The sequence below is a fragment of the Schistocerca gregaria genome, chromosome 7 (assembly GCF_023897955.1).
Source record: "Schistocerca gregaria isolate iqSchGreg1 chromosome 7, iqSchGreg1.2, whole genome shotgun sequence".
In the NCBI taxonomy this organism is placed as follows: Eukaryota; Metazoa; Arthropoda; class Insecta; order Orthoptera; family Acrididae; genus Schistocerca; species Schistocerca gregaria.
This window is the reverse complement of record NC_064926.1, coordinates 45964552-45990986: the sequence shown is the minus strand read 5'-3', so window position 1 is coordinate 45990986 and position 26435 is coordinate 45964552. Positions and strand designations below refer to the sequence as shown.

General features: G+C 43.7%; 1 protein-coding gene across 1 annotated transcript in view; it reads right to left on the bottom strand.

The window, feature by feature from the left end:
- Positions 1-26435, bottom strand: part of LOC126281837 (carboxylesterase 4A-like) — a 116715-nt gene that overhangs the window by 15831 nt on the left and 74449 nt on the right. The window contains exon 6 of the mRNA XM_049981088.1: positions 782-914. Within this exon, the coding sequence (XP_049837045.1) occupies positions 855-914 (60 nt within the window). The 3' untranslated portion in view covers positions 782-854. The remainder of the gene's footprint in view (positions 1-781; positions 915-26435) is intronic.

Genomic DNA, 26435 nt, shown 5'->3' with positions numbered 1-26435 from the left:
AATTTCATGACGAATTACGAGTTGTTTTATGCATTACGCAGAGAAAATATGGTTGTCATATATTGTTCGCCATTAATCCAGGTGACTTCAAGGAATCAGGAAAGAACAGTATGATTTTCATGGATGAAACTTCAAACAGCGTGAAAACATTAAAACTGAAAGATACGTTTTGGTTAGTTTGTTTAAATCGTACAACTCGTCTTACTATATCACTATATCACTATATCACTATATCACTCCGAAACCGATGTGGGAGCTTGCTCACGTTTTTTGGTAAATATCAGTAATGCTTTTAACTTAAGTGAGTGTAATAGTCAAAGTTTTGTAGGAATCAAAATTTTTGTTAATAGTTATTGTAAGACCGTGAATGCTATATTTATTTCATTAGTTGCATGCTAGATTTCCTCTCCCTTTTGCCATTTTATCAACAGATTCGGCTTCAGCTTTAAACAACAATTATTTTTGGTGTTAATTCTTTTACGTGAACATGGTCGTTTCTGATAGAAGCAATATTAGGAGTGCCCCTGTTGCGTTCAATTTCCTTGCGCAAGAGTGTTAGGCCCTGTAAGTAAAGTGGGAAATCTGTACGTCGTACAGTATTGTGCAAAAATAGTATCACAATTCCTGTGCAGATTCACAATTTTCGACAGTGATTTCTACTTCTTTCAAATGTAGTGAAGTCAATTTGGCGAAGTGCCATTCACAGTAAAGAACAGAAAAATTTACGTAGTTGGAAAACATCCAATTCAGAATTTATCAGAAAAAAATAATTCTTACTTACTCATACTTGATGAAGTTTGTCCAAAGTCTCGTCATAGTCGATCTTAAGCGTCCGAAGGTCGATTCAGGATCTGCTAGAATGGGAAGATATTGAAGGTAGAAGACGACACTGCTCTGGGTCGCGTGAGGTGTTCCTAAAAGGTAGAAAGTTAGATGCACGTGAGTTTGATTTCATAAAATCTGGTTAGAAGTAGTTAAATATGTATGTACTCCAAAATTAACTCTCAACAATGTGTATTTCTAATATGAGGAAACAATTCTGAGATTCTCTATAAATTTTCTTTGTATGTTGGTACGCATAAGTAAACGTTAGAGTATGATTTCGTTGGGACCATATTTCTTTATATTTTGATGTACCATAGCAATCATGTTTACAGGAAAAATGTACGAATGAAATGTCATTGATTTGGTCTTTCTGGCACGTTATCATATTATCGCATATATGGTACAGGTTTTAATATGAACAGTCACAGAATCAGAAGTCGTTTCTAAAAGGCAGACTTTCCGTAACTTCACTAATTACTGAGTCATAAATAGGAGATGGAGTGACTTCTTATTTCACATTGCTTCACAGATAAACAGAAAAAGAAAATATATCCAGGGTGATCAGAAACAATATGAAAAGCTTGTAAGGGTCTTTAAATGATGTCATCATGTTTCTAGCTGTTAGAATTTTATTTTAATATTGCAATTTCAGTGTTAAGGCAGATTCAAGTACTTGCAAAACATAATACAACGTAATGAGGGTGGGATTAACAGTGGGAGTTTGACGCTCGTGTACTCACAAAATTTTGATATATAAGTGTTGCAGGGTAAGTTTTTCTGAGAAATAATTGTTAGGAAAAAATCCGATGCGTTCCGCCGCTTGCGATTTAATTAGCACTGAGACAGCCAGTGAGGACGTTGCGCGCACAAACTCAAGCACGTGCACCCGCTGAAGTGCGGTAACGCCCGTACTTCTGTTGACCCATGAGTTAGCACTTCTTCAAATGTGTCTTTTCCGGAAGTGAAAAAAACTGCGTTCGTTCCGTTTGATTAAAGCAAAGGAAAAACATGTTTGACAACACTGTCTCTGGCAGCTTGCTTGAATTTGAGCGAGTAACGACCTGACTAGCTAATTTCAACAGTAATGAAATGGGAAACGGAGCAGCTTAACGATTTTTTTCCTTAAGAATTATATTTCTCAGCACAACCCTCACAAGTTCTTCAGGCTCTGACCACACTGTATATGTAATACAGAATGGTGCCAAATAACGGCAAGAGATCCTGTTCTTCTTTCAGAATCTCCATACTTCTAATATCCATTTTTTACGATTTTATTGCAATATTCCTTACCCTATATACTATAGCAGCACATCCTATTACAAAGAGAATTTGGATAGAATTCCCTTGTTTATTTCACTTCATAGGCACTATGCGATTGAAAGTATTCGTATCATCTGCCGTTAATTGCAAATTAACATTCATTAGTTTTGTTTGTTTTGCACACAATCACACTGAGATATTGAAATAAAGCCTTTATTGGAGCCTTGTACAACAATTATTTCGTGAAGCTTGTGATTCGACCTCTGTTGTTATAAGATGAACATGTCTACATAATTTCGTAGCGTAGACTAGTTCTTTTAGTTATTGGAGCAACGCTGTGACGTGTGACAGCAACCGTGCCGTTTGCAAGGTCGTATCCAGTAAACAGAAGATCACAGAAGGAAGGCATTGGGCATTGTCTATTCATTGTAGACCTCTAGCGCTCTGTGGTGCTGTTCTTAAGAAAGCGACCAGTGTACGAAAGTGTTGCTTTAACATTTAGGGATGAGGGCACACATAAATATGAACAAGAATATCTGGAAAGTATATATCATCACGACTGCAGTGGATCTCCTGATGAAACGTAACCGACGTCTTATGATTATGAACGAGCACTGTCTATCTTCAGCAGTGTCTCGTCAATTCGTGACATCTATAAGGGGCGGTCACGAAATTTCTGTTTCAGGCTGTTCCTGTAGCGTATATGAACCGTAGCGAAACTCCGATGCGGGTCTACAAGCACCGACATGAAGGAAAGGGAATTTGGCTTTCGTGTCTTTCGAACGTGCGTGATTTCTCTGCCTCGTAATGACTGGGCGTTGTGTGATGTCCTTTGGTTAGTTAGGTTGAAGTAGTTCTAAGTTCTAGGGGACTGATGACCATAGATGTTAAGTCCCATAGTGCTCAGAGCCATTTGAACCATTTTTTTTCAACGTGGTAAAGTCGGAATGGTGAACTACGGCGACATTAGTATCATATACATCCAAATAGGACCAACGTGCTGTTACTCTTCTGTTGGCTGCTGAAGCACAAACACCGGCAGACATCCATCGGAGAACGAAGAAAGAGTATGGGCAACGTGGCTTTCGAAATCGGGATGCTCCTTCGTGATGATGCACGTCCACATATCGCAAATGTAACGCAGAAGTGACGCCAATTCCACTGGGAGATAATCGAACATCCCTGATCTCTCGCCCCGCTATTAAGACGCCTTCGGTCCCTTAAAAAAAAGCCTTCAAGGTCTACAATATACTTTTCCTCCAATGTTTTGCTTGCTTCGTTATAATCAACGAGCTCTTCTTGCAAACCAATCCTGTTGTGACGTACTAAAATCTACTCGCCAGCACAGCGGAGTGTTCTTTGGTTTCTTCAGGGAGGAGATTGATCGCAACTGTGACGTATTACGATATTTCAGAGTGTTGTTCAGAAGAACGATACAGTTATAATGAATCACCCTGCTCTAGCATTACCTTTTTCATACCGATACCATGTATACTATCGATTCTTGCGTAGGTTAAAATTATCTCAGCTGTTTCACTAAAAGAATTCATATGATTTTGTGTACGATGTATTATATTACAGGCTGAAATGTATTAAAAAAAGAAATTAGTGTGTTGCAATCGATATGTACTAACAGGTATAATTACTCTTAAAACTAATTTAAATTACGAAATTTGTGGTATACTTGAAATTCCTATTATTATGTGTACAATCTAACTCTAATTACTAAATTTATTTCTGGATTATTTACGAAATAATGATATATTTTGGCGAAGATTCTTCTTTGGTAAAGAAAGTTTGTGAATTCTTTCGCTTTGTTCACTCTTTGGAATAGTGTGAGTACCGCAGAACGTATTTTTTTTTAATGTTGAAAATGTAAAAACTGTGTGATGTTGAAAGATGTGACAAAGAATAAAAGTCAAGTATAATACAGGCAAATCTTCATCAGTTTTTTTAGTCATCAACAGCCTACAAAATCGAAATTTCGGCTGCAAGAATGTACCCCTAGAAAGTCTTCGAGCCATCGAAAACAACAACGAGATAATGGAATAAGTAAAAAGTTAGTCTTTTGTGTATATTACGCCTCTCTAAGCTTTCAAAATTTGTGCAAAGAGTGAGAATGTTAATAGTGATGTGTGGGAGGGTAAGATTACACACTGTTCCTTCGGACATGTAAGCGTGTCCGAATCCGGAACATTGCATCGTAGATCTAACAACACAGACACTTCAATAGTTCATATTCGCAACTGCGAATAAATTCCGTGTATAAAATATTAGTTCGCGTTACTAAAATGTGGGTACGAAGATTTAATTAACTTTGTGCAGCTGGATATTAAAGTGTCATTTGATACAGACAAATGTAAAAGACTCTTTACTTGAGGTATAACTGAGATAATGCTCACACTGAAGTCCTGGCTAAGACATTTACACCACTGGCGGCCTTTCTAAGACGATGCTGGCGCCTTGATCGTTGGCAGTGAACTGAGTCGAGAGGTCCTCTACTCAGCCGAAGGTAGACAAGCGATTGCGGTGGCGTAGAAAAGCTCTAGGAGGCGTGGTTTTTTTACTCAGTTATTGTGATTTCATTACCCTACCCCATATCGGGAGGGAAGGGCTGGCAGCGGCACAATGCCGAGGAATACGTTTATTCAAAAGATGAAAATGGTACATATAAAAGGCGAAAAAAATAAGAACATAATAAGGGCAGACAGTGGGGGTTAAAATATACACTTACACGGAGACGTTCATGTGGGACAGTTAGAAAAAGTCCACATAAAGATAACAAACACAGTTGGTTTAGGAGACGTGAGTACGCTAGCGTTTCTTATACTCGGCTGTGGTTTCGTTGCGAGGTGCCAACCTTGCTTTGGCACCCCGCTCTTCGGACGACAACACAAATCGAATGTGAATAGAGCACTTTCGCATCATGGCTGTAACTAGTCGCGTTGTCCTCATGTGTGTCTCTCCCGTTCGCCGCAGTGCAAACGTTTGCTTACGGAGACAAGCGAATGGTGGTTACCGCTGGCGAATTGATTGTGGATGCTCGTTCGCATGTGTTCGCTTCAGTTGGCTCAGGTGTAACCGGGGCTTAAAAGACCGCTGCTCGATATAACATATTGAGCTACAACTGTACATGTATGTTGGAGTTGCACACACTGCAGTGACTGACCGTATGTAGTGTTCCCCAGCTCTTCCCCCCTGTAGTCGAACAGGTAGTAGTAGACGGGTGCGGCGTCCGTGTGGTTGGCCACCACCCTCACTGTCGAGTCCACTGGCTCCCCGAAGCCAAGGTCGGTGAGCATCTGAAACAACAGCAACGCTGCAAACGAAACACGTAAAAAGTTACGTTCCTTACATACATCATGCTGCTATTTTCTCGAGGTAACCCATACGCAAGTGTAGTAAATTAAATCTAAATACTGCTCTGATTCTTCTGAAACGGCATTGGGTAAATGTTTACAGATATTCGACTGATATTAGATGCAATAACATCTTATTTTACAACAGTGATTCGCATAGTGGGATAACAACCCACTAGTGGATAAAATTAAATTTCATGATGGGTAAAAACAAAGGGGCAACGACACTAAGATATTTTAAAATATCGGTACTACACTCCTGGAAATTGAAATAAGAACACCGTGAATTCATTGTCCCAGGAAGGGGAAACTTTATTGACACATTCCTGGGGTGAGATACATCACATCATCACACTGACAGAACCACAGGCACATAGACACAGGCGACAGAGCATGTACAATGTCGGCACTAGTACAGTGTATATCCACCTTTCGCAGCAATGCAGGCTGCTATTCTCCCATGGAGACGATCGTAGAGATGCTGGATGTAGTCCTGTGGAACGGCTTGCCATGACATTTCCACCTGGCGCCTCAGTTGGACCAGCGTTCGTGCTGGACGTGCAGACCGCGTGAGACGACGCTTCATCCACTCCCAAACATGCTCAATGGGGGACAGATCCGGAGATCTTGCTGGCCAGGATAGTTGACTTACACCTTCTAGAGCACGTTGGGTGGCACGGGATACATGCGGACGTGCATTCTGTTGGAACAGCAAGTTCCCTTGCCGGTCTAGGAATGGTAGAACGATGGGTTCGATGACGGTTTGGATGTACCGTGCACTATTCAGTGTCCCCTCGACGATCACCAGAAGTGTACGGCCAGTGTAGGAGATCGCTCCCCACACCATGATGCCGGGTGTTGGCCCTGTGTGCCTCGGTCGTATTGCAGTCCTGATTGTGGCGCTCACCTGCACGGCGCCAAACACGCATACGACCATCATTGGCACCAAGGCAGAAGCGACTCTCATCGCTGAAGATGACACGTCTCCATTCGTCCCTCCATTCACGCCTGTCGCGACACCACTGGAGGCGGGCTGCACGATGTTGGGGCGTGAGCGGAAGACGGCCTAACGGTCTGCGGGACCGTAGCCCAGCTTCATGGAGACGGTTGCGAATGGTCCTCGCCGATACCCCAGGAGCAACAGTGTCCCTAATTTGCTGCGAAGTGGCGGTGCGGTCCCCTACGGCACTGCGTAGGATCCTACGGTCTTGGCGTGCATCCGTGCGTCGCTGCAGTCCGGTCCCAGGTCGACGGGCACATTCACCTTCCGCCGACCACTGGCGACAACATCGATGTACTGTGGAGACCTCACGCCCCACGTGTTGAACAATTCGGCGGTACGTCCACCCGGCCTCCCGCATGCCCACTATACGCCCTCGCTCTAAGTCCGTCAACTGCACATACGGTTCACGTCCACGCTGTCGCGGCATGCTACCAGTGTTAAAGACTGCGATGGAGCTCCGTATGCCACGGCAAACTGGATGACACTGACGGCGGCGGTGCACAAATGCCGCGCAGCTAGCGCCATTCGACGGCCAACACCGCGGTTCCTGGTGTGTCCGCTGTGCCGTGCGTGTGATCATTGCTTGTACAGCCCTCTCGCAGTGACCGGAGCAAGTATGGTGGGTCTGACACACCAGTGTCAATGTGTTCTTTTTTCCATTTCCAGGAGTGTATTATATGTAAACTGAAGGCGGAGGGGGGAGAAAGTAAAGGAAACAGAAAGAATTACTGATAGCTGCATCGTGTCGTTACGCGGAATCAGCGGCTACGAGTGGAAACGTGTGTCCTAATAAACAGACGTCACGCATTCATATAATTGGCTCTCCTAGATGAGCAGTGGATCCACCTTCTTCATAGCGGTTGCACAAGTTCGCCCGACCTCCCGTTGGAACCTCAGAGTAGATAGCGGATAGGTGGCGCTTGGAGGGAGCGTGGGTCGGCCGTGAGACGTGTCGAGATAGCCCGTCTAGTTGCGATAAACACGGTGTCCCGCATGTGTTTCACTCACTGCCATCGATTCCGCGTAACGTCACGATGCAGGTGACATTAGTAATCCTTTCTCTTTCTTTTACTCTCACCCCCCCCCCCCCAACTTCAATTAACATACAATGTATAGCAGCTGCGGATTTTGTGTGGTGTCTGTTCTTCCGTCCGTGTCCAAAAAAATAGGCACCACACAATCATGTAATCGTTACTATTATCACTACTTCATTAGATTGTAATACTGACAACATAAGTCACCATTAAGTACATTTTTTTCCTTCCTCACATAGTCAACTCACTACACATACACGATGTTTGCTATTGTCATTAGTGGCAGTGGAAGGATCCATGGCACTGGCAAAGTGAAGTCTTCCGATATCTGTCAATTCAGGATCAAGAATCCTCTAATGAAGTGATTTACGAGCAATGAGTCCACATATTTCAACTGGATTGATTCGAAATCAGGATGCAGGGTATATGTGAACCAATTCTGACTAAGGACAACAGCGGTGGAGAGCGAGCATGCTTTGCAACAAGTGCCTAGCCTCATTGTGGATGGTTAGTTTCCTTTTCTGAGAAGGAGTTGAGGTAGAAGAAGTTGAGAACTGCTACATCACTCTGTATCACACTGTATCTTTCAAAGAAACACTTAGAAAAATTAAATAGTGTTTACATTTCGACAGTTTAAAAATAAGTGTTCAAAAACAATCTTTTTATTCTAAAATTCAATTGGGTGCTTATTTTGATATTCTTTAGGGGAGGGAGGATGCAGGGGGATACCAGTTAATGTTGCGTACGACTTCGTACACAATGGTAAGGAAATAAAAGAATGTCGTGTGGCTAGGGCCTCCCGTCGCGTAGACCGTTCGCCTGGTGCAGGTCTTCCGAGTTGACGCCACTTCGTCGACTTGCGCTTTGATGGGGATGAAATGATGATGATTATGACAACACAACCCCCACTCCCTGAGCGGAGAAAATGTCCAACCCAGCCGGGAATCGAACCCGGGCCCTTAGGCTTGACATTCTGCCACGCTGACAACTTTTTTTTTCTCATTTTGTTCGATATAGTTCGTTGCGTTTGGTCGGGGCGGACGTCACAAGACATCCGTTCAAATTGATCGTTGGTTCCTTGACTCAGTTTTTTTTTTTTTTATTACAGAGAGCACGCAACCCTTTGACCGAACACGCTGATCTACCGTGCCGGCTTTTTTATCTCATCTGGTCGCTTTTGTTCGTTGTATCTGCTCGGAGCGGAACTCGTAATACATCCGTATAAGTTCGATGTTGATCCATTAACTCAGTTTTTTTATTACAGAGGGCAACTAACCCTCAGACCGAACACGCTGTACTACCGAGCTGGCTTTTTTTTCTTATATCGTTGTGTTTGTTCGTTGCGGACGTCACATGACATCCAGTCAAGTTCGTTTGTTGATCGTTTCACTCAGTTTTTTTTTATTATTATTATTACAGAGGCCAACCCGCTCTCTGACCGAACACGCTGAGCTACCGTGCCGGACGGTAAGAAAAGGTGGTCTACAGAGTAGTGTTGCAGCTCGTCGTAGGTAAGCTCGACAGGAGCAGAAATGATTTTCGAACAAGTTAACACAGAACGAAGATTTACTTAAATTGATTTGCGGAGAGTACGAAGTCTCATCACAAATAAAGCAGCGAGAAACAGAGTCCAGCTATCACAGTGCTAACAAGGATGAGGCTCCCTAATGTAAGCCCGAACAATGGTGTTGGAGCCTCGAGTAGGCAGTGTCTGCATAGCGTCACGTAGCGGAGAGGCTTCTCTAGCACGTCTGGCTGCCACCAGCCGTCCTATATTGCGGCGGTAGAGTGCCTCTGTAGTAGCGTACTGCTGGAGGCGTGACTCAGCGGGTGTGCTCCATTGGGTCCACTGGATTCCGCTATCGGCGTCTGCGGAAACTTGCAATCGCGTTGTCAACTGTCTGACACCTACGGGGTGGTATTTATACAGGATACCACAGTTAATAGCTGATTACATTAAGGGGCAATGGTGTCAGATGGGTTAGGAACCACTGCTCTACACAAAGTATTTATTTTTATAGAAACAATGGCAGAACATAGGTGATTTTATGTACCTTTATTAATCCTTTTATGAGTTTCATTTGTGATCATAATCACGACTAAATATTCTGTTTTTATCATCAGCTGGTAAATAGTGCCCAGAGTGACAGAGCTAACCTTTCAGTCAAATGTTTTGAATCACGAGAGGACCACAATTCTTAATACAGTCACAGGAGAAGGATAAGATAGAGCGACATCCATAAGTCTTGGATAGAATTTCCACTTGGTATGATGCATGAATGGTAGCTCCCTTTAAATGTTAATCCAAATAATCATACCGCTATTTGGTGGCAAAATTAATGCCAAATTTGCGGGAAGTGGGCAGATCTGTAAGTTGACAACCACCCAGAAAAAGTATTCTACTGTTGGTGGCGACCTTGAAACAAGGTATCATACGTGACAATCATCGATATTTGGTGAAATTTAATATTTATATTTTTGGAAGAAGCCAGAACACAAAACTCATTCAAAACACATTTCCAACTGACAAATAAAATGATTTACTTTCACTATCCACCTCCCTCTTGACCTCTGTCTCTATCTGTTTCTGTCCCACCATTCCCTATCTCTCCCTCCATCCTTCCCTCTCTCTCTTCCTGTCTCTCTCTCCCTCTCTCTCTCACTCTCTATCTCTCTCTCTCTCCCTGTCTCTCTGTATCCCCCTCTCGTTCTCTCTACCTCCCTCCTGCCCTCACCCTCCCTCCCACCCTCTCCTATTTTGTCCTCTTACCTCCCACTCCCTCTCCTCTCCCTTCTTCCTTCCTTCTCAATCTCCGTCCCTATCGGTCTCTCTCCCTCCATCTCATTCTATATCCCACTCTCCATCCATCCTCCCTACGTTTTTCCCTCTCATCATCTTTCCCTCCCTCCGTCTGCCCCTCTGCCTCCTTCAATCCCTCTCGGTCTCTCTTGCTCTCTTTTTTCTTTCTCTATCTCTCTTTCCCTCTCTCTTTCTCCAGAAATACACATAAATGTTTATTGTTGTTAAATTATGACCTTACTCGATAAATAAAATAGCACATTACGGATTGATACATACTTATTGTCACGCACTCGTATGCACCGTTTCATCACTTTCAGGGTCGCGCTACACTGGGCATGCATAAACGTATGCTCAACATATCCAGTTTCCAACAAGGCATTAACACTATTGCGCCAACAGCACATTATCCGAGCTAACTCAGTACGCATTAGCGAGTGTGCTATGTAGAACTGATAGCCAGCCATTCCACTGAAGTGTGCTAACTGGAATACTTATTCTGAAGTGTCATTACAAGTATACCAGGCCAAACGTATGTCCAAACAACCGGTAGAGAAATATAATAGCAAAAGATGTTAATTTTACAGAGCCAAATGAAATAACCGTCAACGGCCTTGCCGCAGTCGTAACAACGGTTCCCCTCAGATCACTGAAGTTACGCGCTGTCTGGCGGGGCTAACTCTAGGATGGGTGACCATCCGGCCTGCCGAGCGCTGTTGGCAAGCGGGGTGCACTCAGCCCTTGTGAGGCAAACTGAGGAGCTACTGGATTGAGAAGTAGCGGCTCCGGTCTGGGAAACTGACATACTGCTGGTAGAGCAGTGTGCTGACCACTTGCCCCTCCATATCCGGATCCAGTGACGCCTGTGGGCTGAGGATACACGGTGGACGGTCGGTAGCGTTGGGCCTTCCAAGGCCTGTTCGGACGGAGTTAAGTTAAATGAAGTAACCAGTTCATATTAACTACTCTAGTGTTCAAAATGGAAATTTTGGAAGGTTGTGTTTATTTTGCCACAAAACAATGCAAACAGGTGATAATAATTTTATTGACTGTGAAGGCGATAATAAAGTACAAACAATGTTAAAGATACAGACTGTAATATGCCTAACGTTAGACAAAAATGTTCTTACTTTCTTCTAACTTAACGGATTTGCACACACATGCCGACAACTGGTTAATGTGCTCAGTATGGGGTGTGACCACCCCTGGCAGCAACACAGCCTGACAACGACGGGTCATGCTGTGAATGATGTCATCAACCTCACGTTGAGGCAGTAACGCCTGTTCTTCCTGCACAGCTGCTGGCAGTTTTGGAGAGTGGTCGGTGGACGCTGACGTGATACAAGCTTAGTGCATGCTGTATGGAATTCAAATCTGGAGAGCGAGCAAGCCACGCTATGCGTGCAGCCTCTTCCATTTCCAAGAAATCATCAACCACCCGTACTCTATTAGGTCGAGCATTATCGTCCATCAGTACGAGTTCTGGGCCCACGGCACCTCGCAACAACCGCAAATGAGGTCACAAGCCCTCGTCACGATACCTGACAACAGTTTGCCGATTCACCCATACAATTTCATGAAGAGGTGTTTGAGTGCTAAATATAATCAAAATGGTTCAAATGGCTCTGAGCACTATGGAACTTAACATCTGAGGTAATCAGTCCCCTACAACTTAGAACTACTTAAACCTAGCTAACCTAAGGACATCATACACATCCATGCCCGAGGCAGGACTCGAACCTGCGACCGTAGCGGTCACGCGGTTACAGACTGAAACGCCTAGAACCGCTCGGCCACTGCGGCTGACTAAACATAATCCCTGCACACACCATTAGGGATCCTCCTCGATATCGGTCTCTATCCACAATCTTTGGGTCCCGAAATCGGGTTCTACATTCTCTCCAGATGCGAATCCATCGCGAATCAATCTCCAGACTAAGTCGGGACTCATCTGTGAAAACAACAGTGGTCCACTGCTCGACCATTCAGATGACATGTTGATGACACCACTCTAGACGTTCCCTTCTGTGAAGGTGCATCAGAGATAGACACACATCATGTCTCTGACAATAAAGGCCACTCTGCCGAAGCCTTCTGCACATGTTTTGCTTCGACACAACACGTCGTGTGGATGCTGCGAGCTCACGTACCAGTTCCCGCGCAATACTTATGCGGTAATGTCATGCCCTTACAGTCAAATAACGGTCCTCTCTTCTGAATTCATAGGCGGTTGGCCCTGACTGGTGTTCGGGATACAGTTTCGGTCTCTCTAAACCGTCGCCACACATCATAAACAACAAAACGATTCACATTAAGCCATCAGGCCAAATAAGTTTGCTACTGTCCTGGTTCCTTTCTTCCTATGTACCTCCACCGCAGAGAGTCTGGTAGACACCTTCTCTTTGCCATACTGCACCCTCTGAGACTGTGTACTCAACGATTGTGGATGTTGGGTTACCCATAAAAAAATACCTCGTTTCATAGATGCCCTGACGTCGCTGGTGGCTTGGTTGCCCGTTGACCGGAATGCCATCTTCCGTGCAGAAGACAATCGTACAGGCATCTGGTTGGCAGTTTGTATCATTATATAGTGAATTAGACATAGGAAGGGGAAACAGCGGCTTGTTACTTTAATTTTGGACGCAAATGTCAATCTCATCTGTGATTGCTGCTGCTGTGCCAAAGCCAGGACCGTTAGCAGTTTCATGAAGAAATTACTGTAAAGTGGTTTACATCGCTCAGAATCAAATTATCTTAGTGCCTTTAGATTCTGATAGTGGTATTCAAGTAGTATTCATAGGAAACCCGCCCGGCTAGCCGCGCTGCCTACCGCGCCGCTTCCCGAGCGGGAAGGCGTGCCGGTCGCCGGCACGAATCCGCTGGCGGATTAGTGTCGAAGCCCGGTGTGCCGGCCAGCCTGTGGATGGTTTTTAAGGCGGTTTTCCATCTACCTCGGCAAATGTGGGCTGGTTCCCCCCATTCCGCCTCAGGCGTTACACTGTGTGGGCGATTGCTGTGCAAACACTATTTCCATGTACGCGTGCACCATAATTACTCTAGCACGCAAACATTTGAGGTTACACTCGTCTGGTATGTGACGTTCCTGGGGGTCACTGGGGGCCGAACCGCACAATAACGCTGGGTTCGATGTGGGGCGGCGGTGGGGTGAGTGGACTGCTGTGACATGTTGTGGCGTTGTAAACCACTAAGGGCTACGGCGGGACGAAGACTCACCATCGTTTCTAGGTCCCCGGTTTGATACACACATACATACTATTTATACGAGCCTTACTAAACCTCTCTGTCACAGCAGCCTCAAAAATAGAAGTTGTTACATTTTGCCTTGCATAGTCTATATGTTATGAACAAAGTAGTCACTTTTCTCGAAGGCTTCAATAAACCGTAGAATATGTGTTCTTGTGTGGAAGGGTCTCGCAAGGAATCCGACGGCGTAGATTGCCATATGCGTCTCTAATCCGCTCTTTGTCTCATTGGGGTCAAAACAGTTCATTCTGGATTTAGATCCTCACATCTACAACTACATAAACTAGTGTGCAAAACTTGAGGACGGAAGTAACGTTTGCATGCTGTGCCACTGCCAAGGAAAACGACTCGATGAGGCTTGGACGAGCTACGGCGTAGTGCAGAAGGTAACTGAAAGAAGTACGTAATGAGACGAACAGAAATGGCGCTTTTATTCAAAGACAATAAACACACTGAAGTCAGCTCGATTTATGATGGTTCCCTAGACATTATAAACGGCGGGGCATGCTTCTTAATAGGGTGTATGATCATGCATACTCTGAAATGTGCTCCCATGTTGGCCACAACGTTGGTAAGGAGTTCTTGTGTAGGTAGGAGATGAGGCACTGGCTACAGTAAAGCAGTAAGGACAATTCGTAACTCGAGCTTGGATAGCTCAGTTGCTACTGAAGTCTTGCTTTAAGTTTTTTCCCAGATTAAGGGAGCATATTGTCATCAATTATTCGATCTATCTCTTTAATGTTCAGCATTCTTCATGGTGAAATATCTGAGTGTAATTTGTTATGTCTTTCTTTGCACACAATGTGGTTCTTTAGATGGTATAGGAGTGAGGAACAGATGCGGTTCATGAACAGAGAATCCAGATATTAATTTATTCCACATCTAATAACAAATAGTAAAAATAATACATAACTTTGATGCTGAAGTTTAAGCGTCAGTTGCTAACAGATCTGAAAACAAAAATACATACAGATACAAAAATTTATTAATCCGTCACTCTTCAATACCATACCTAATCAGAAAATGTCGAGCCCTGACCACTATGAAACTCGCAAACACAAAAAACGGGCTCTGTACATGAGTGGGCACCAGACTGGGTGTGCTTGCATCTCATCGGCAGCGGCGTAATCGCTCGTGGCAGGCAGCGCCCTCGTGCCGCGGTGGCGGCTGTAGGAAACACGGCTGCGTAACTGGCCGCGCGGGTACCTCACAACAGAACCACGACTCCCTACAAATTACAAAATGGCTTCCTGTCTGAATTATCATAGCCAAATGAAGAGTGGGAATTAAAAAACTGGGGTATCAAACAGACGAGTGTGATGTGCAGTTTCGCAAAACTGCGATTAAATGGCTGAAAGTAGCAGTGGTAATTAAGAAGAAATCAAATGGTGATTTGAGGGAAACTATTTGTCCGAAATTTCATAATTAAACGAAGAGTGAGACGTGGACGGACGGAGTTTCAAATACACCAGCGTGGGCTGTAGTTTGCAAAACAAAAAGATGTAATTGCTTGAAAGAAATGTAGACTTTCACGGCCGGAAATATCATGTCCATTATAATTATCCGGGCTGTTATGCCGTGGTCAGTTGATGAATTCTGTGTCGATTCCCAACGTTTCATCAGCAGATTGAATGGCATAGTGGTCCAGCCGGAGGACATATTGGTCAGCTTCGATGTGGTATCGCTGTTTACCATGGTTCCACTTAATGATGTATTGGAACAGCTGGATCGAATTTTTCCTGTCGATATTTCAGAACTGTTTAAGTGTTCTTTGACGACCACATACTTCAAGTGGAATGAACAGTTTTATGAGCAAACGGATGGCGTGGCTATGGGAAGCCCCCTAAGTCCCGTAATTGCAAACTTCTTTATGGAGAATTTCGAAGAACAGGCCTTAGGTACTGCCAGCAAAAAACCAAATGTACGTTTCCGATACGTGAATGACACGTTTGTGCTGTGGAGACATGGCAGGGAGGAACTAAGCCGGTTCCACGAACATCTGAACAGTATAAACTCGACAATTCAGTCTGCAATGGAGGAGGAGGTAGACGGCAAATTACATTTCGTCGATGTGCTTGTTTTTAGAAACGAAAATGGTAGTTTGGGCCACTCAGTATACCGCAAACCCACGCACACGCACCGTTATTTGCACCGGGATTCGAACCACCACCCACAACAGAAGCGGGGTGTTATCAAGACGTTAGTGGACAGAGCTAGAAATATTTGTGAACCTGAGTTGCTCGACGCTGAGATGGAACATCTCCAAAATGCACTAATGAAGAACGGATATTCGTCCGCCGAAATATAACGTGCGTTGAGGCAGCCACGCAGAAATCATACTGACGTACAGGCTACTGCAAAATCTAAGGTTTTCTTGTCGTTTGCTAAAAATGTAACGGAAAGAATAGGGACGATCTTGACGAAGCGGAATATTACCGTAATTGACAAGCCCACCAGGAAGATACAGGAATACCTTAAACCTGCCAAGGACGCTCGCAAACCATTGGAAAAGGCTGTAGTGTATAGGATTCCATGCAGCTGTGGTGATGTTTATGTGAGTACTACTAAAAGAACTGTTTCCAAATGTTTGGAAGAGCACAAGGGAAATTGTAAAAGAACAGAAACGGAACGATCAGCTGTTGCGGAGCATGCTTTCCAGCCAGGGAACCACAATATTCGTTTCGAGGAGACGAAAGTACTAGCGGCCACAAGCGGATATTACGGAAGGCTCTACAGGGAGGCAATCGAAACCGCTAAACACCCAAAAAATTTCAACCGAAAGGAGGAGAGCGTGAAATTAAACGGTATATGGATGCCGGTGTTAAAGAAGATGTGTACCACCCGTCCACCACTAGGTGATGGCAACGGCGATCGACGGCGACGGACAGCGGCCAATTGCGCCGACGTTTTCAAAACACGTGACGTCACACCGCGGCGCGGGAGCGCGCGGACACGGAATATAGCGGCAGTCAGTAGCGAGCCAGTGGGTGTGTTGGACCTTCCATCGAGCTACGGACCCCCTTGAAGATGTCTCCCGCAGTCGGAGACGAAATGTTGGGAATCGACACAGAATTCATCAACCGACCACGGCATAACAGCCCGGATAATTATAATGGACATGCTTGAAAGAAGTTCGATTAGCTAAGATAAACTTAGTGATTAGCGGGAAACCTGAAATATATCAAGGACAGTTGCAGCTAAAATGTAAAATGAAATATCGAAAAGTTCATCTCCTCGAGGCCTATGCGTAATGGACATTAAATATTGCGTTGTTGTGATATTTAATTGTCAAGATGGCTTCCTTCGAACCAGGACATTCTGAGACGCAAGGAAAGTGATTTTGTAAACGTCTCCATGGTAACAACTCAGCGCTGTCGCAGCTCAGGAAATGACAGCTCTTTGTGCTGCAGCCGTCAGTGCAGGCAGACAGCGCTGCTAGTTGTCAGATGTCTCCTCATGCCGACTCAGCAGTAGAATGTCTCAAGCACCACCTGAAGAACGTAAACGAGGCCGACCACAAAAGCATGTGCGAAAGGTGACAACAGACAAGATTGTCCAGGAGCGCGGAATTACCTTAAAGAGTAGTGAGAAAAGTCCCGACCTAATCTTGCTGCGTTTTAGATCGCCAAATGTTTTTCAGTCTTTTAGTGTGGCGTGCGGATAGTAGTAGGATTCGTTAGCGAGTGGCAGATAGCAATTTTTCTGTCTTTTTTGATGGAAAATGATGCGCAAGATGCTATCAATCATTGATTAATCATCGCATTCCTCCTGCAGCAAATTTCAACAAAACGGAATTTTAATATAATAAGTGACGTCTATTTTCACTGACTTATCATTCGCAGAAAAAAGTCTTGGGGTGATTTTCCACGCATTTATTGTGGAGTAAATGCAACAAAGCAAGAAGGGTGAACTGTCTCTTGCCACAAATTGTGACGGAAGTATTCGGCATCTGCCAAGCAATCTGGGGTCACTGTGGTCACAGAAGAGTTCCCGCCGATTAGTATCAAATGGAAGTTCGACATTCGACCGCAGATCATGCAAGCTGTATTTAATTACTTCAACAACCCCAACCAACAGTACGCTAATTTAGTTATTTGTTATTTATTAATCTTTTCTTTAAATTTACAAAGTAATTTGCCGCCTTGGTAACTGACGTATCCTTTGCTACGAAAAAAACACTAACAAGCTGCAGAGATATACTCTTCGTCTGTTACTACAGCTTTGCTCAGTGTTGTTATTTTTCTTCTCTTTTACGTAATTACACAATTAACTTAAAAAACATGTGATGCATAAAGTACAGTTTGGAAAACGAAAACAAATTTTACTATATTCTTAAGGTGGAAGTAATAGACGAGAGGAAAGATGTAGATAATAAAAGACGCCCCTTTACCTGACTATTGCAAGTGTAAGGGTTTCTGTAAACACATCGAGCCAGCCTCACCTGAAATGTAATATTCTGTTCTACTAGGTTAGTACCATATATACGTGTGTTGTGAGATCAGTTGTACGTAGTTTATGTGTGAAGTATCACAGCACTATTTGTTATTACAATTACCTCTTCCATCTGCCAGCACCTCGGAATGGTGATATCTACGCTCGTCTTCCCGAAGAGCACTTCTTATCCTTCTTGTGCATTCGTGTTTGTGTAGATGAGTCTTACTATGCTGCATATGTATTTTTATGTACAATATTACAATGTTCATATGTTTTATAATTTGCATCTCATACAGTTTACATACTAAGCAATTAAATGTTAAAAAATAATGATCCAAAGAAATAAACAGTTACTTCTTTTACATTGTACACACAAGAAAATTCATTGTTTTATTTCTTTCTATTAATTTACTCCTGAATTCCGTTATACAGCATGAAGAAAAGTAATCGCACTCGAAATTCTCAGCGCAATTTCTCATATACTAGCAATACTAAAATGTGTGGATAAGCAGCTGCGAGCAGCAAGTCGTATACCCCTAGCTCATTTATTTGTAACATAGTTTAATTCTTAATTTCTTCGCGTGTTTTTGGGTACTTGCATTGTTTAATTCATAAATTTCGGGCATATTATAGTATTTGAGAGTTGTAGCACCGCGCTTTAGTGTTTACTTTGTAGATTCTTACTTAAATTGCGTGTGAGTTTCGTATAGGAGGTGTAATTTCGAGTTTTAGTTACTGTAATCGTAAATTCAGGCAGATTGTAGCGCAGTCGTTAGGCATTTGTACGGGTTAGTTAATACATTCTTCGCGTGCTTCCCTTGCGTTATCTAGGCACGGACTCGTGTTTCAGTAACTGTTGTTCAACATCGATTAGAATGGACAGGGACGGTGATTGCTGTGTTCGCATGAGGGCTGAGTGGGCATCCCTTCGCTCACAGCTGCAAGCGACGCTGACTTCGGTCGCTCAGCTTGAGGCTGTTGCCAATGGACACCACTGTGGGGAGCCGGACTTGGGTATCACGGGGATGTCAACCTCGTCCCGTCTGTCTCCAATCGGTCTGCCGCTGTGGTTGCCCCGGTTGCTGCCCGCCTGTGGTTGATTGGGAGGTCGTTCCAAGGCGTGGCAGGCAGCGAAAGACGACCCCGGAGGCTGATCAGAAAGCCTCCCCGGTGCGTCTGACAACCAGGTTTCAGGCACCGTCTCTGGCTGAGCCAGATGCAGCTGCCTGCCCTGTTTCAGAGGATGATTCTCAGCCTTCAAGGTCCTGGCAATCACAGAGGCTGCGCTTATTGGTAGTTGGGAGCTCCAATGTTAGGCGCGTAATGGGGCCCCTTAGGGATATGGCAGCTAAGGAGGGGAAGAAATCCAGTGTGCACTCCGTGTGCATTCCGGGTGGAGTCATTCCTGACGTGGAAAGGGTCCTTCCGGATGCCATGAAGAGCACAGGGTGCAGCCAGCTGCAGGTGGTGGCACATGTCGGCACTAGTGACGTGTGTCGCTTTGGATTTGAGGAAATTCTCTCTGGATTCCAGCGGCTATCTAATTTGGTGAAGGCTGCCGGTCTTGCTTACGAGATGAAGGCAGAGCTCACCATCTGCAATATCGTTGACAGAACCGACTGCGGACCTTTGGTGCAGAGACGGGTGGAGGGTCTTAATCAGAGGCTCAGACGGTTTTGCAACCGTGTTGGCTGCAGATTCCTTGACTTGCGCCATAGGGTGGTGGGGTTTCGGGTTCCGCTGAATAGGTCAGGAGTTCACTACACTCAGCTGGCGGCTACACGGGTTAGCGGAGGCTGTGTGGCGTGGACTGGGCGGTTTTTTAGGTTAGAAGGCCTCGGGAAAGTACGGGGTGGACTGCAATCTCAAAGGGTGCATGGCAAATACAGGACGTGCCTGGATCAAGGAACAGTCGGAATTGTAGTAGTAAATTGTTGTAGTTGTGCTGGGAAAGTCCCTGAGCTTCAAGCGCTAATAGAAAGCACAGAAACTGAAATCGTTATAGGTACATAAACCTGGCTAAAGCCTGAAATAAGTTCTGCAGAAATTTTTACGAAGTCTCAGACGGTGTTCAGGAAAGATAGATTAGGCGGAATTGGTGGTGGAGTGTTTGTGTCTGTCAGTAGTGGTTTATCTTGTAGTGAAGTCGAAGTAGATACTCCGTGCGAATTGGTATGGGTGGAGGTTATACTTAACAGCCGAACTAAGTTAATAATTGGCTCTTTCTACCGACCCCCAGCCACCGATGATATAGTTGCTGAACAGTTCAGAGAAAATTTGAGTCTCGTAACAAATAAATACCCCACTCATATGGTTATAGTTGGTGGGGACTTCAACCCTCCCTCGATATCTTGGCAAAAATACTTGTTCAAAACAGGTGGTAGGCAGAAAACATCTTCCGAGGTTGTCCTAAAGGCTTTCTCCGAAAATTATTTCGAGCAGTTAGTCCACGAACCCACGCGAATTGTAAATGGTAGCGAAAACGCACTTGACCTCTTAGCCACAAACAATCCAGAGCTGATAGAGAGCATCATGACTGATACAGGGATTAGTGATCACAAGGTCGTTGTAGCTAGGCTCAGTACCATTCCTACCAAATCCACCAGAAACAAACGCAAAATAATTTTATTTAAAAAAGCGGATAAAGTGTCACTAGAAGCCTTCCTAAGAGACAATCTCCATTCCTTCCGAACTGACTATGCAAATGTAGACGAGATGTGGCTCAAATGCAAAGATATAGTGGCAACAGCAATTGAGAGATTCATACCGCATAAATTGGTAAGAGATGGAACTGATCCCCCGTGCTACACAAAACAGGTCCGAACGCTGTTGCAGAGGCAACGGAAAAAGCATGCTAAGTTCAGAAGAACGCGAAATCCCGAAGATTGGCTAAAATTTACAGACGCGCAAAATTTGGCACGGACCTCAATGCGAGATAGGTTCCACAACGAAACATTGTCTCGAAATTTGGTAGAAAATCCGAAGAAATTCTGGTCGTATGTAAAGTACACAAGCGGCAAGACACAGTCAATACCTTCACTGCGCAGTGCCGATGGTACTGTTATCGACGACTGTGCCGCTATAGCGGAGTTATTGAACGCAGTTTTCCCAAATTCCTTCACCAGGGAAGACGAATGGAATATTCCAGAAATTGAAACACGAACAGCTGCTAGCATGAGTTTCTTAGAAGTAGATACCTTAGGGGTTGGGAAACAACTCAAATCGCTTGATTCAGGCAAGTCTTCAGGTCCAGATTGTATACTGATTAGGTTCCTTCCAGATTATGCTGATACAATAGCTCCCTACTTAGCAATCATATACAACCGCTCGCTCACCGATAGATCTGTATCTACAGATTGGAAAATTGCGCAGGTCGCACCAGTGTTTAAAAAGGGTAGTAGGAGTAATCCATCGAACTACAGACTTGTATCATTGACGTCGGTTGGCAGGAGAGTTTTGGAGCATTCAAACATTATGAATCACCTCGAAGGGAACGATCTACTGATACGTAGTCAGCATAGTTTCAGAAATCATCGTTCTTGTGCAACGCAGCTAGCTCTTTATTCGCACGAAGTAATGGCCGCTATCAACAGTGGATCTCAAGTTCATTCCGTATTTCTAGATTTTCGGAAAGCTTTTGACACCGTTCCTCACAAGCGACTTCTAATCAAGCTGCGGGCCTACGGGGTATCGTCTCAGTTGTGCGACTGGATTCGTGATTTCCGGTCAGGAAGGTCGCAGTTCTTAGTAATAGACGGAAAATTATCGAGTAAAATTGAAGTGATATCAGGTGTTCCCCAGGGAAGCGTCCTGGGACCTCTGCTGTTCCTGATCTATATAAATGACCTGGGTGACAATCTGAGCAGTTCTCTTAGGTACTTCGCAGATGATGCTGTAATTTACCGTCTAGTAAGGTGATCCGAAGACCAGTACCAGTGGCAAAGCGATTTACAAAAGATTGCTGTATGGTGTGGCAGTTGACGCTAAATAACGTAACGAAAAGTGTGAGGTGATCCACATGACTTCCAAAAGAAATCCGTTGGAATTCGATTACTCGATCAATAGTACAATTCTCAAGGCTGTCAATTCAACTAAGTACCTGGGTGTTAAAATTACGAACAACTTCAGTTGGAAAGACCACATAGATAATATTCTGGGGAAGGCGAGCCAAAGGTTGCGTTTCATTGGCAGGACACTTAGAAGATGCAACAAGTCCACTAAAGAGACAGCTTACACTACACTCGTTCGTCCTCTGTTAGAATATTGCTGCGCGGTGTGGGATCCTTACCAGGTGGGACTGACGGAGGACATCAAAAGGGTGCAAAAAAGGCAGCTCGTTTTGTATTACACGTAATAGGGGAGAGAGGTGTGGCAGATATGACACGCGAGTTGGGATGGGAGTCATCAAAGCAAAGACGTTTTTCGTCGCGGCGAGATCTATTTACGAAATTTCAGTCACCGACTTTCTCTTCCGAATGCGAAAATAATTTGTTGAGCCCAACCTACATAGGTAGGAGTGATCATCAAAATAAAATAAGAGAAATCAGAGCTCGAACAGAAAGGTTTAGGTGTTCGTTTTTCCCGCGCGCTGTTCGGGAGTGGAATGGTAGAGAGATAGTATGATTGTGGTTCGATGAACCCTCTGCCAAGCACTTAAATTTGAATTGCAGAGTAGTCATGTACATGTAGATGTAGATGTCTCTCACAAAATTTCGTCCTGCGCATATTTCGGGCACAAATAGACCTAAAAGATTGGAACTCTGGCAACTCTGTAACCATATGTATACTAAAACTTGTTCTGTTTGAACCCTCCCCCAGTGGTCCACTTGATTAATACCAACTATTATTCTTGCCACGTTCAGGTCCATTGCATTTCATTAGAGACTTACATCACCAGTAGGTTTGGTAACGTGCTTTGCAATTAATTTCGATGGGAGTATTTGGAGGGGGGTGGAGGGAGGGGGCGGAGAAACAGGTTGGGAATCTGGTAGGTGCAGTGGCGTGGAACAATTCGCTTCCACGACGTGCAAAAGACTTCTTTAAAAGCTGAACAACGAAAACAATTGTACTTCCATTTCTGTGTTTGCAGTATGTAACTGCAAATGTTTTGCAGAAGACCCACTACACTCACTGTACGACATTTAAGACGCCGGATACCGTATCATGCAGACTACTTTATCAAATAAAAACGTATAAACCGAGACCCAGAATAGAACATTCGACCTCCTGCATGCTAACCAAAACAATAAAAAAAGAAAGAAAGAAAAGGCTCTGAGCACAATGGGGCTTAACATCTGTGGTCATCAGTCCCCTAGAACTTAGAACTACTAAAACCTAACTAACCTAAGGACAACACACACATCCATGCCCGAGGCACGATTCGGACCTGCGACAGTAGCGGTCACGCGGTTCCAGACTGAAGCGCCTAGAACCGCACGGCCACACGGACCAGCCACATTTACCCAAAACGCTGTTCACTATACCAACTGCAGAACAATACTGCTACATCCTGATAGCCATAGGTACTACACACGAGATTACAGTGTTGCCAGAGTGCCACTCAGGAACGTCCATTTGCCGGCCGAAATATGCGCATGACGAAATTTGTGTTGCCAGTTTGTGGGGAATCGTGCTGGGAATTTCATGTACCCGAATTTTTCTTCACCCTTTACATTACTTGCAGTATTGTTGCAGTCGTGCGATCTGTTAGCATGTCGTATATGTATGTACCCATATCTGGTGATGCTGGTGTGTTCATGTCATCTCAGTGCCTGTAAGTTCATCTGTTTCCATACCAGCGTTTGGTCACTGTTGTCCCATGAGTCACACTGCGGCATAGAGTGTGAGTCTGATGGCCATCTTGTATGTGGTCGTTACTGCTTACAATTCTTGTGAATATCAACCCTGTCCCTTTCCAGTTGGTTAGCTCTGCGAATGTTTGCAAGGTCAAAAATGTTGCCGTCAAAGCTGAAGTCAAAGTCAGTGAAAATGGAAGAAAAGACTTCGCCGCTGCGTTACGGACCGCACTTTGCGAGAGTGAGTGAACAGACAGTTACTCGTATCTTCAAACTTCCACACACCAGGAAAAGTTTGGCCATTACCTGGTGGTGGCGACATGTAGCATGTAGACACACCTGCAGCTTTTGCTGTTGGCACATCAGGATTGAAGCTGATCATCTGATAGCGATTTCGATGCTGTTTACAGAAATAAGCGGGTCATGATATATTTATCGTCGTTCAGATAGTAATACCTCGTAACTCAAAAATTGTCAGTTATGTGTTACACGTTTCTACACGCTGAGAAATCTGCCCTGTATAAAGTAAAAATCCCCGCATTCTGATACATTCTGAGCGCTTCTGTAGCAACGTATCAGAACCTCGTATATTAGAACGTTAAAATTTTATGGTATGAAACATCTTATCTCAGAAGAAAGTTCCTCCTTGAAAAGTCACCGTGCTTTCTTTGATGAGGTAAAAATTTAATAATTTTTTAAAAATTATTGACGCTATGTATAACATTCAATAAAATTAACATCAGCGAAAAAACTAAGCTTACTACTAAACATCCTGAATACTGCTGTGGAGCCAGAACATGTGAATGAAGCAGTGAAACAACAAGAAAGTGTATTAAGAAAGGTAAAGGAGATCCTTCTTCATGGAAAATAAGAAAAGCTAAAATTTCTAAAATGTAAGACAAAAAATATAAAAACACTATGGGTAAGAAAAAAGTAGAAAAAGCTGAAATAACATGAGAACCTCAGAAAATGGGTTCATGACGCTCACTGAAATTCTGTTGCAAATCAGAGAACACGAGAATATTTTCTTCATAACAGCATTTTAATATTTCATACTTTCTGCTTAAAGATGAATTAGGAACAAACGGAAGTGATCGCTAACCTAGTTCAGGGAGATAAGTTAGACGATGAAGCAAAGTAGAAGAATCAAGAATAAAATCTAGACTTCTGTGCTAGTATTCTGTGCAACTTAAAAGAACAAGGTGATATGTTACACATGTGTAAGAAATGTTCTTTTTCAACTCCAGGGCGTCTTTAATGGTCAATCAGCAGTTAGGTTAAAAAGGATAATTATTCCTCAACTGGAAGGAAATGGAAAGAGGAAAGTAAGGCACTGAAAGAAAATGTTCCTAAGTTTTTAGATAAAATTCTAAAGTTTCTTTCCCATTAATGCAGTCCTATTTCCAAGTTCTGTTTCGAGTCACATTTTTCGTCACTTAGCGAGCTGTCCAGTGCGCTCAAAACTGATTGCGTTAGCAACAGTACTGAAGCAATTCTCGAAAATAAGTAAAAGAACATAACCCTACTTTATTCTTCCCAAAGAATGATGAATGAGCTTTCTGTTTCTCTTACAAGGTACATAATATTCCAGTGTGTCAGTACAATGCTCCAGGATGAGGCAGTGGAGGACGGGGTGGGGTAGGTGGAAGGAAGGGGGGAGGCAAGACAGGAGAATTCAAGTGCTAAAAAAGAATGCAGTAGGAAAGTGTTATGTATTTACCATGGATATGTAAGCAGTGCAGTTAGTGTCTGAAACCCCGTTCAGCCATCATTTCACTATTTATAATTGAGAAGACGGTTCAGTGGTATGTTCGGCATGAAGGAGGAGGGCTAGGCGCTAATATATATCCAGCTTCATTAGATTTTTTTAGACAAAGAAACGAAAGATTGAGATAAAAGTAATGCTAAAATATTTTATAGTCACGGGTCTTTTTTTTCTCAGAACAGAAATTTACTTCTCTTCAATGTGTTACAACATTACAGCATAGCAACTGACATGAGAATCATTCAAAAATATTTACTAAAAGGATACACCCGAATGGAATGCGATAACGTGTATTCCACTACTGACCAGAGAAATAGAAAGGGGTCCTATTCTCTGCCTAATTATTTTGATGTGACAAAGCAAACAAATCATTATAATGTATATGTCATGCCTTTTTTTTTTTTAAAGACTTCTCTGAAATTTGAAAGGTGGCTACACTGAGTCACAGCGCCAGAGATTGCACCAAAGATTATTATTCCGCCGCCTCCACTGGGCGCAGTACTAGTTCAGAGGGTGTCAACAGCAGCAGTTGTTCTGTTGGGCGAGGGAGTAGACGATCTGAGTGTTGATTCAAACGTTGGCTGGTCGGTTGGTGTAATGTATAGATGGAAGAAGATGCAGTTGTCAGAATATATTTGAGAAAAGAGATGGACTTTTGATTTATGATGCTGGTGTAATGGAATATTTTCGTCAATATATAATGCGGTAAAAAGGTATCACAGTTTTCTTTAATAACAATCTCTCCTGCTCACAGGTTTTGTCGTATTCAGAAAGAAACGAGCCAGATACATGTACGTTGAGTCACACTACCACACACAGAACAATTACACTTGTGCTTTGTTGTTTCGTGGCCTTTATAGTTGCAGGGGACTTAATTAATCAATTGTGTTAATGGA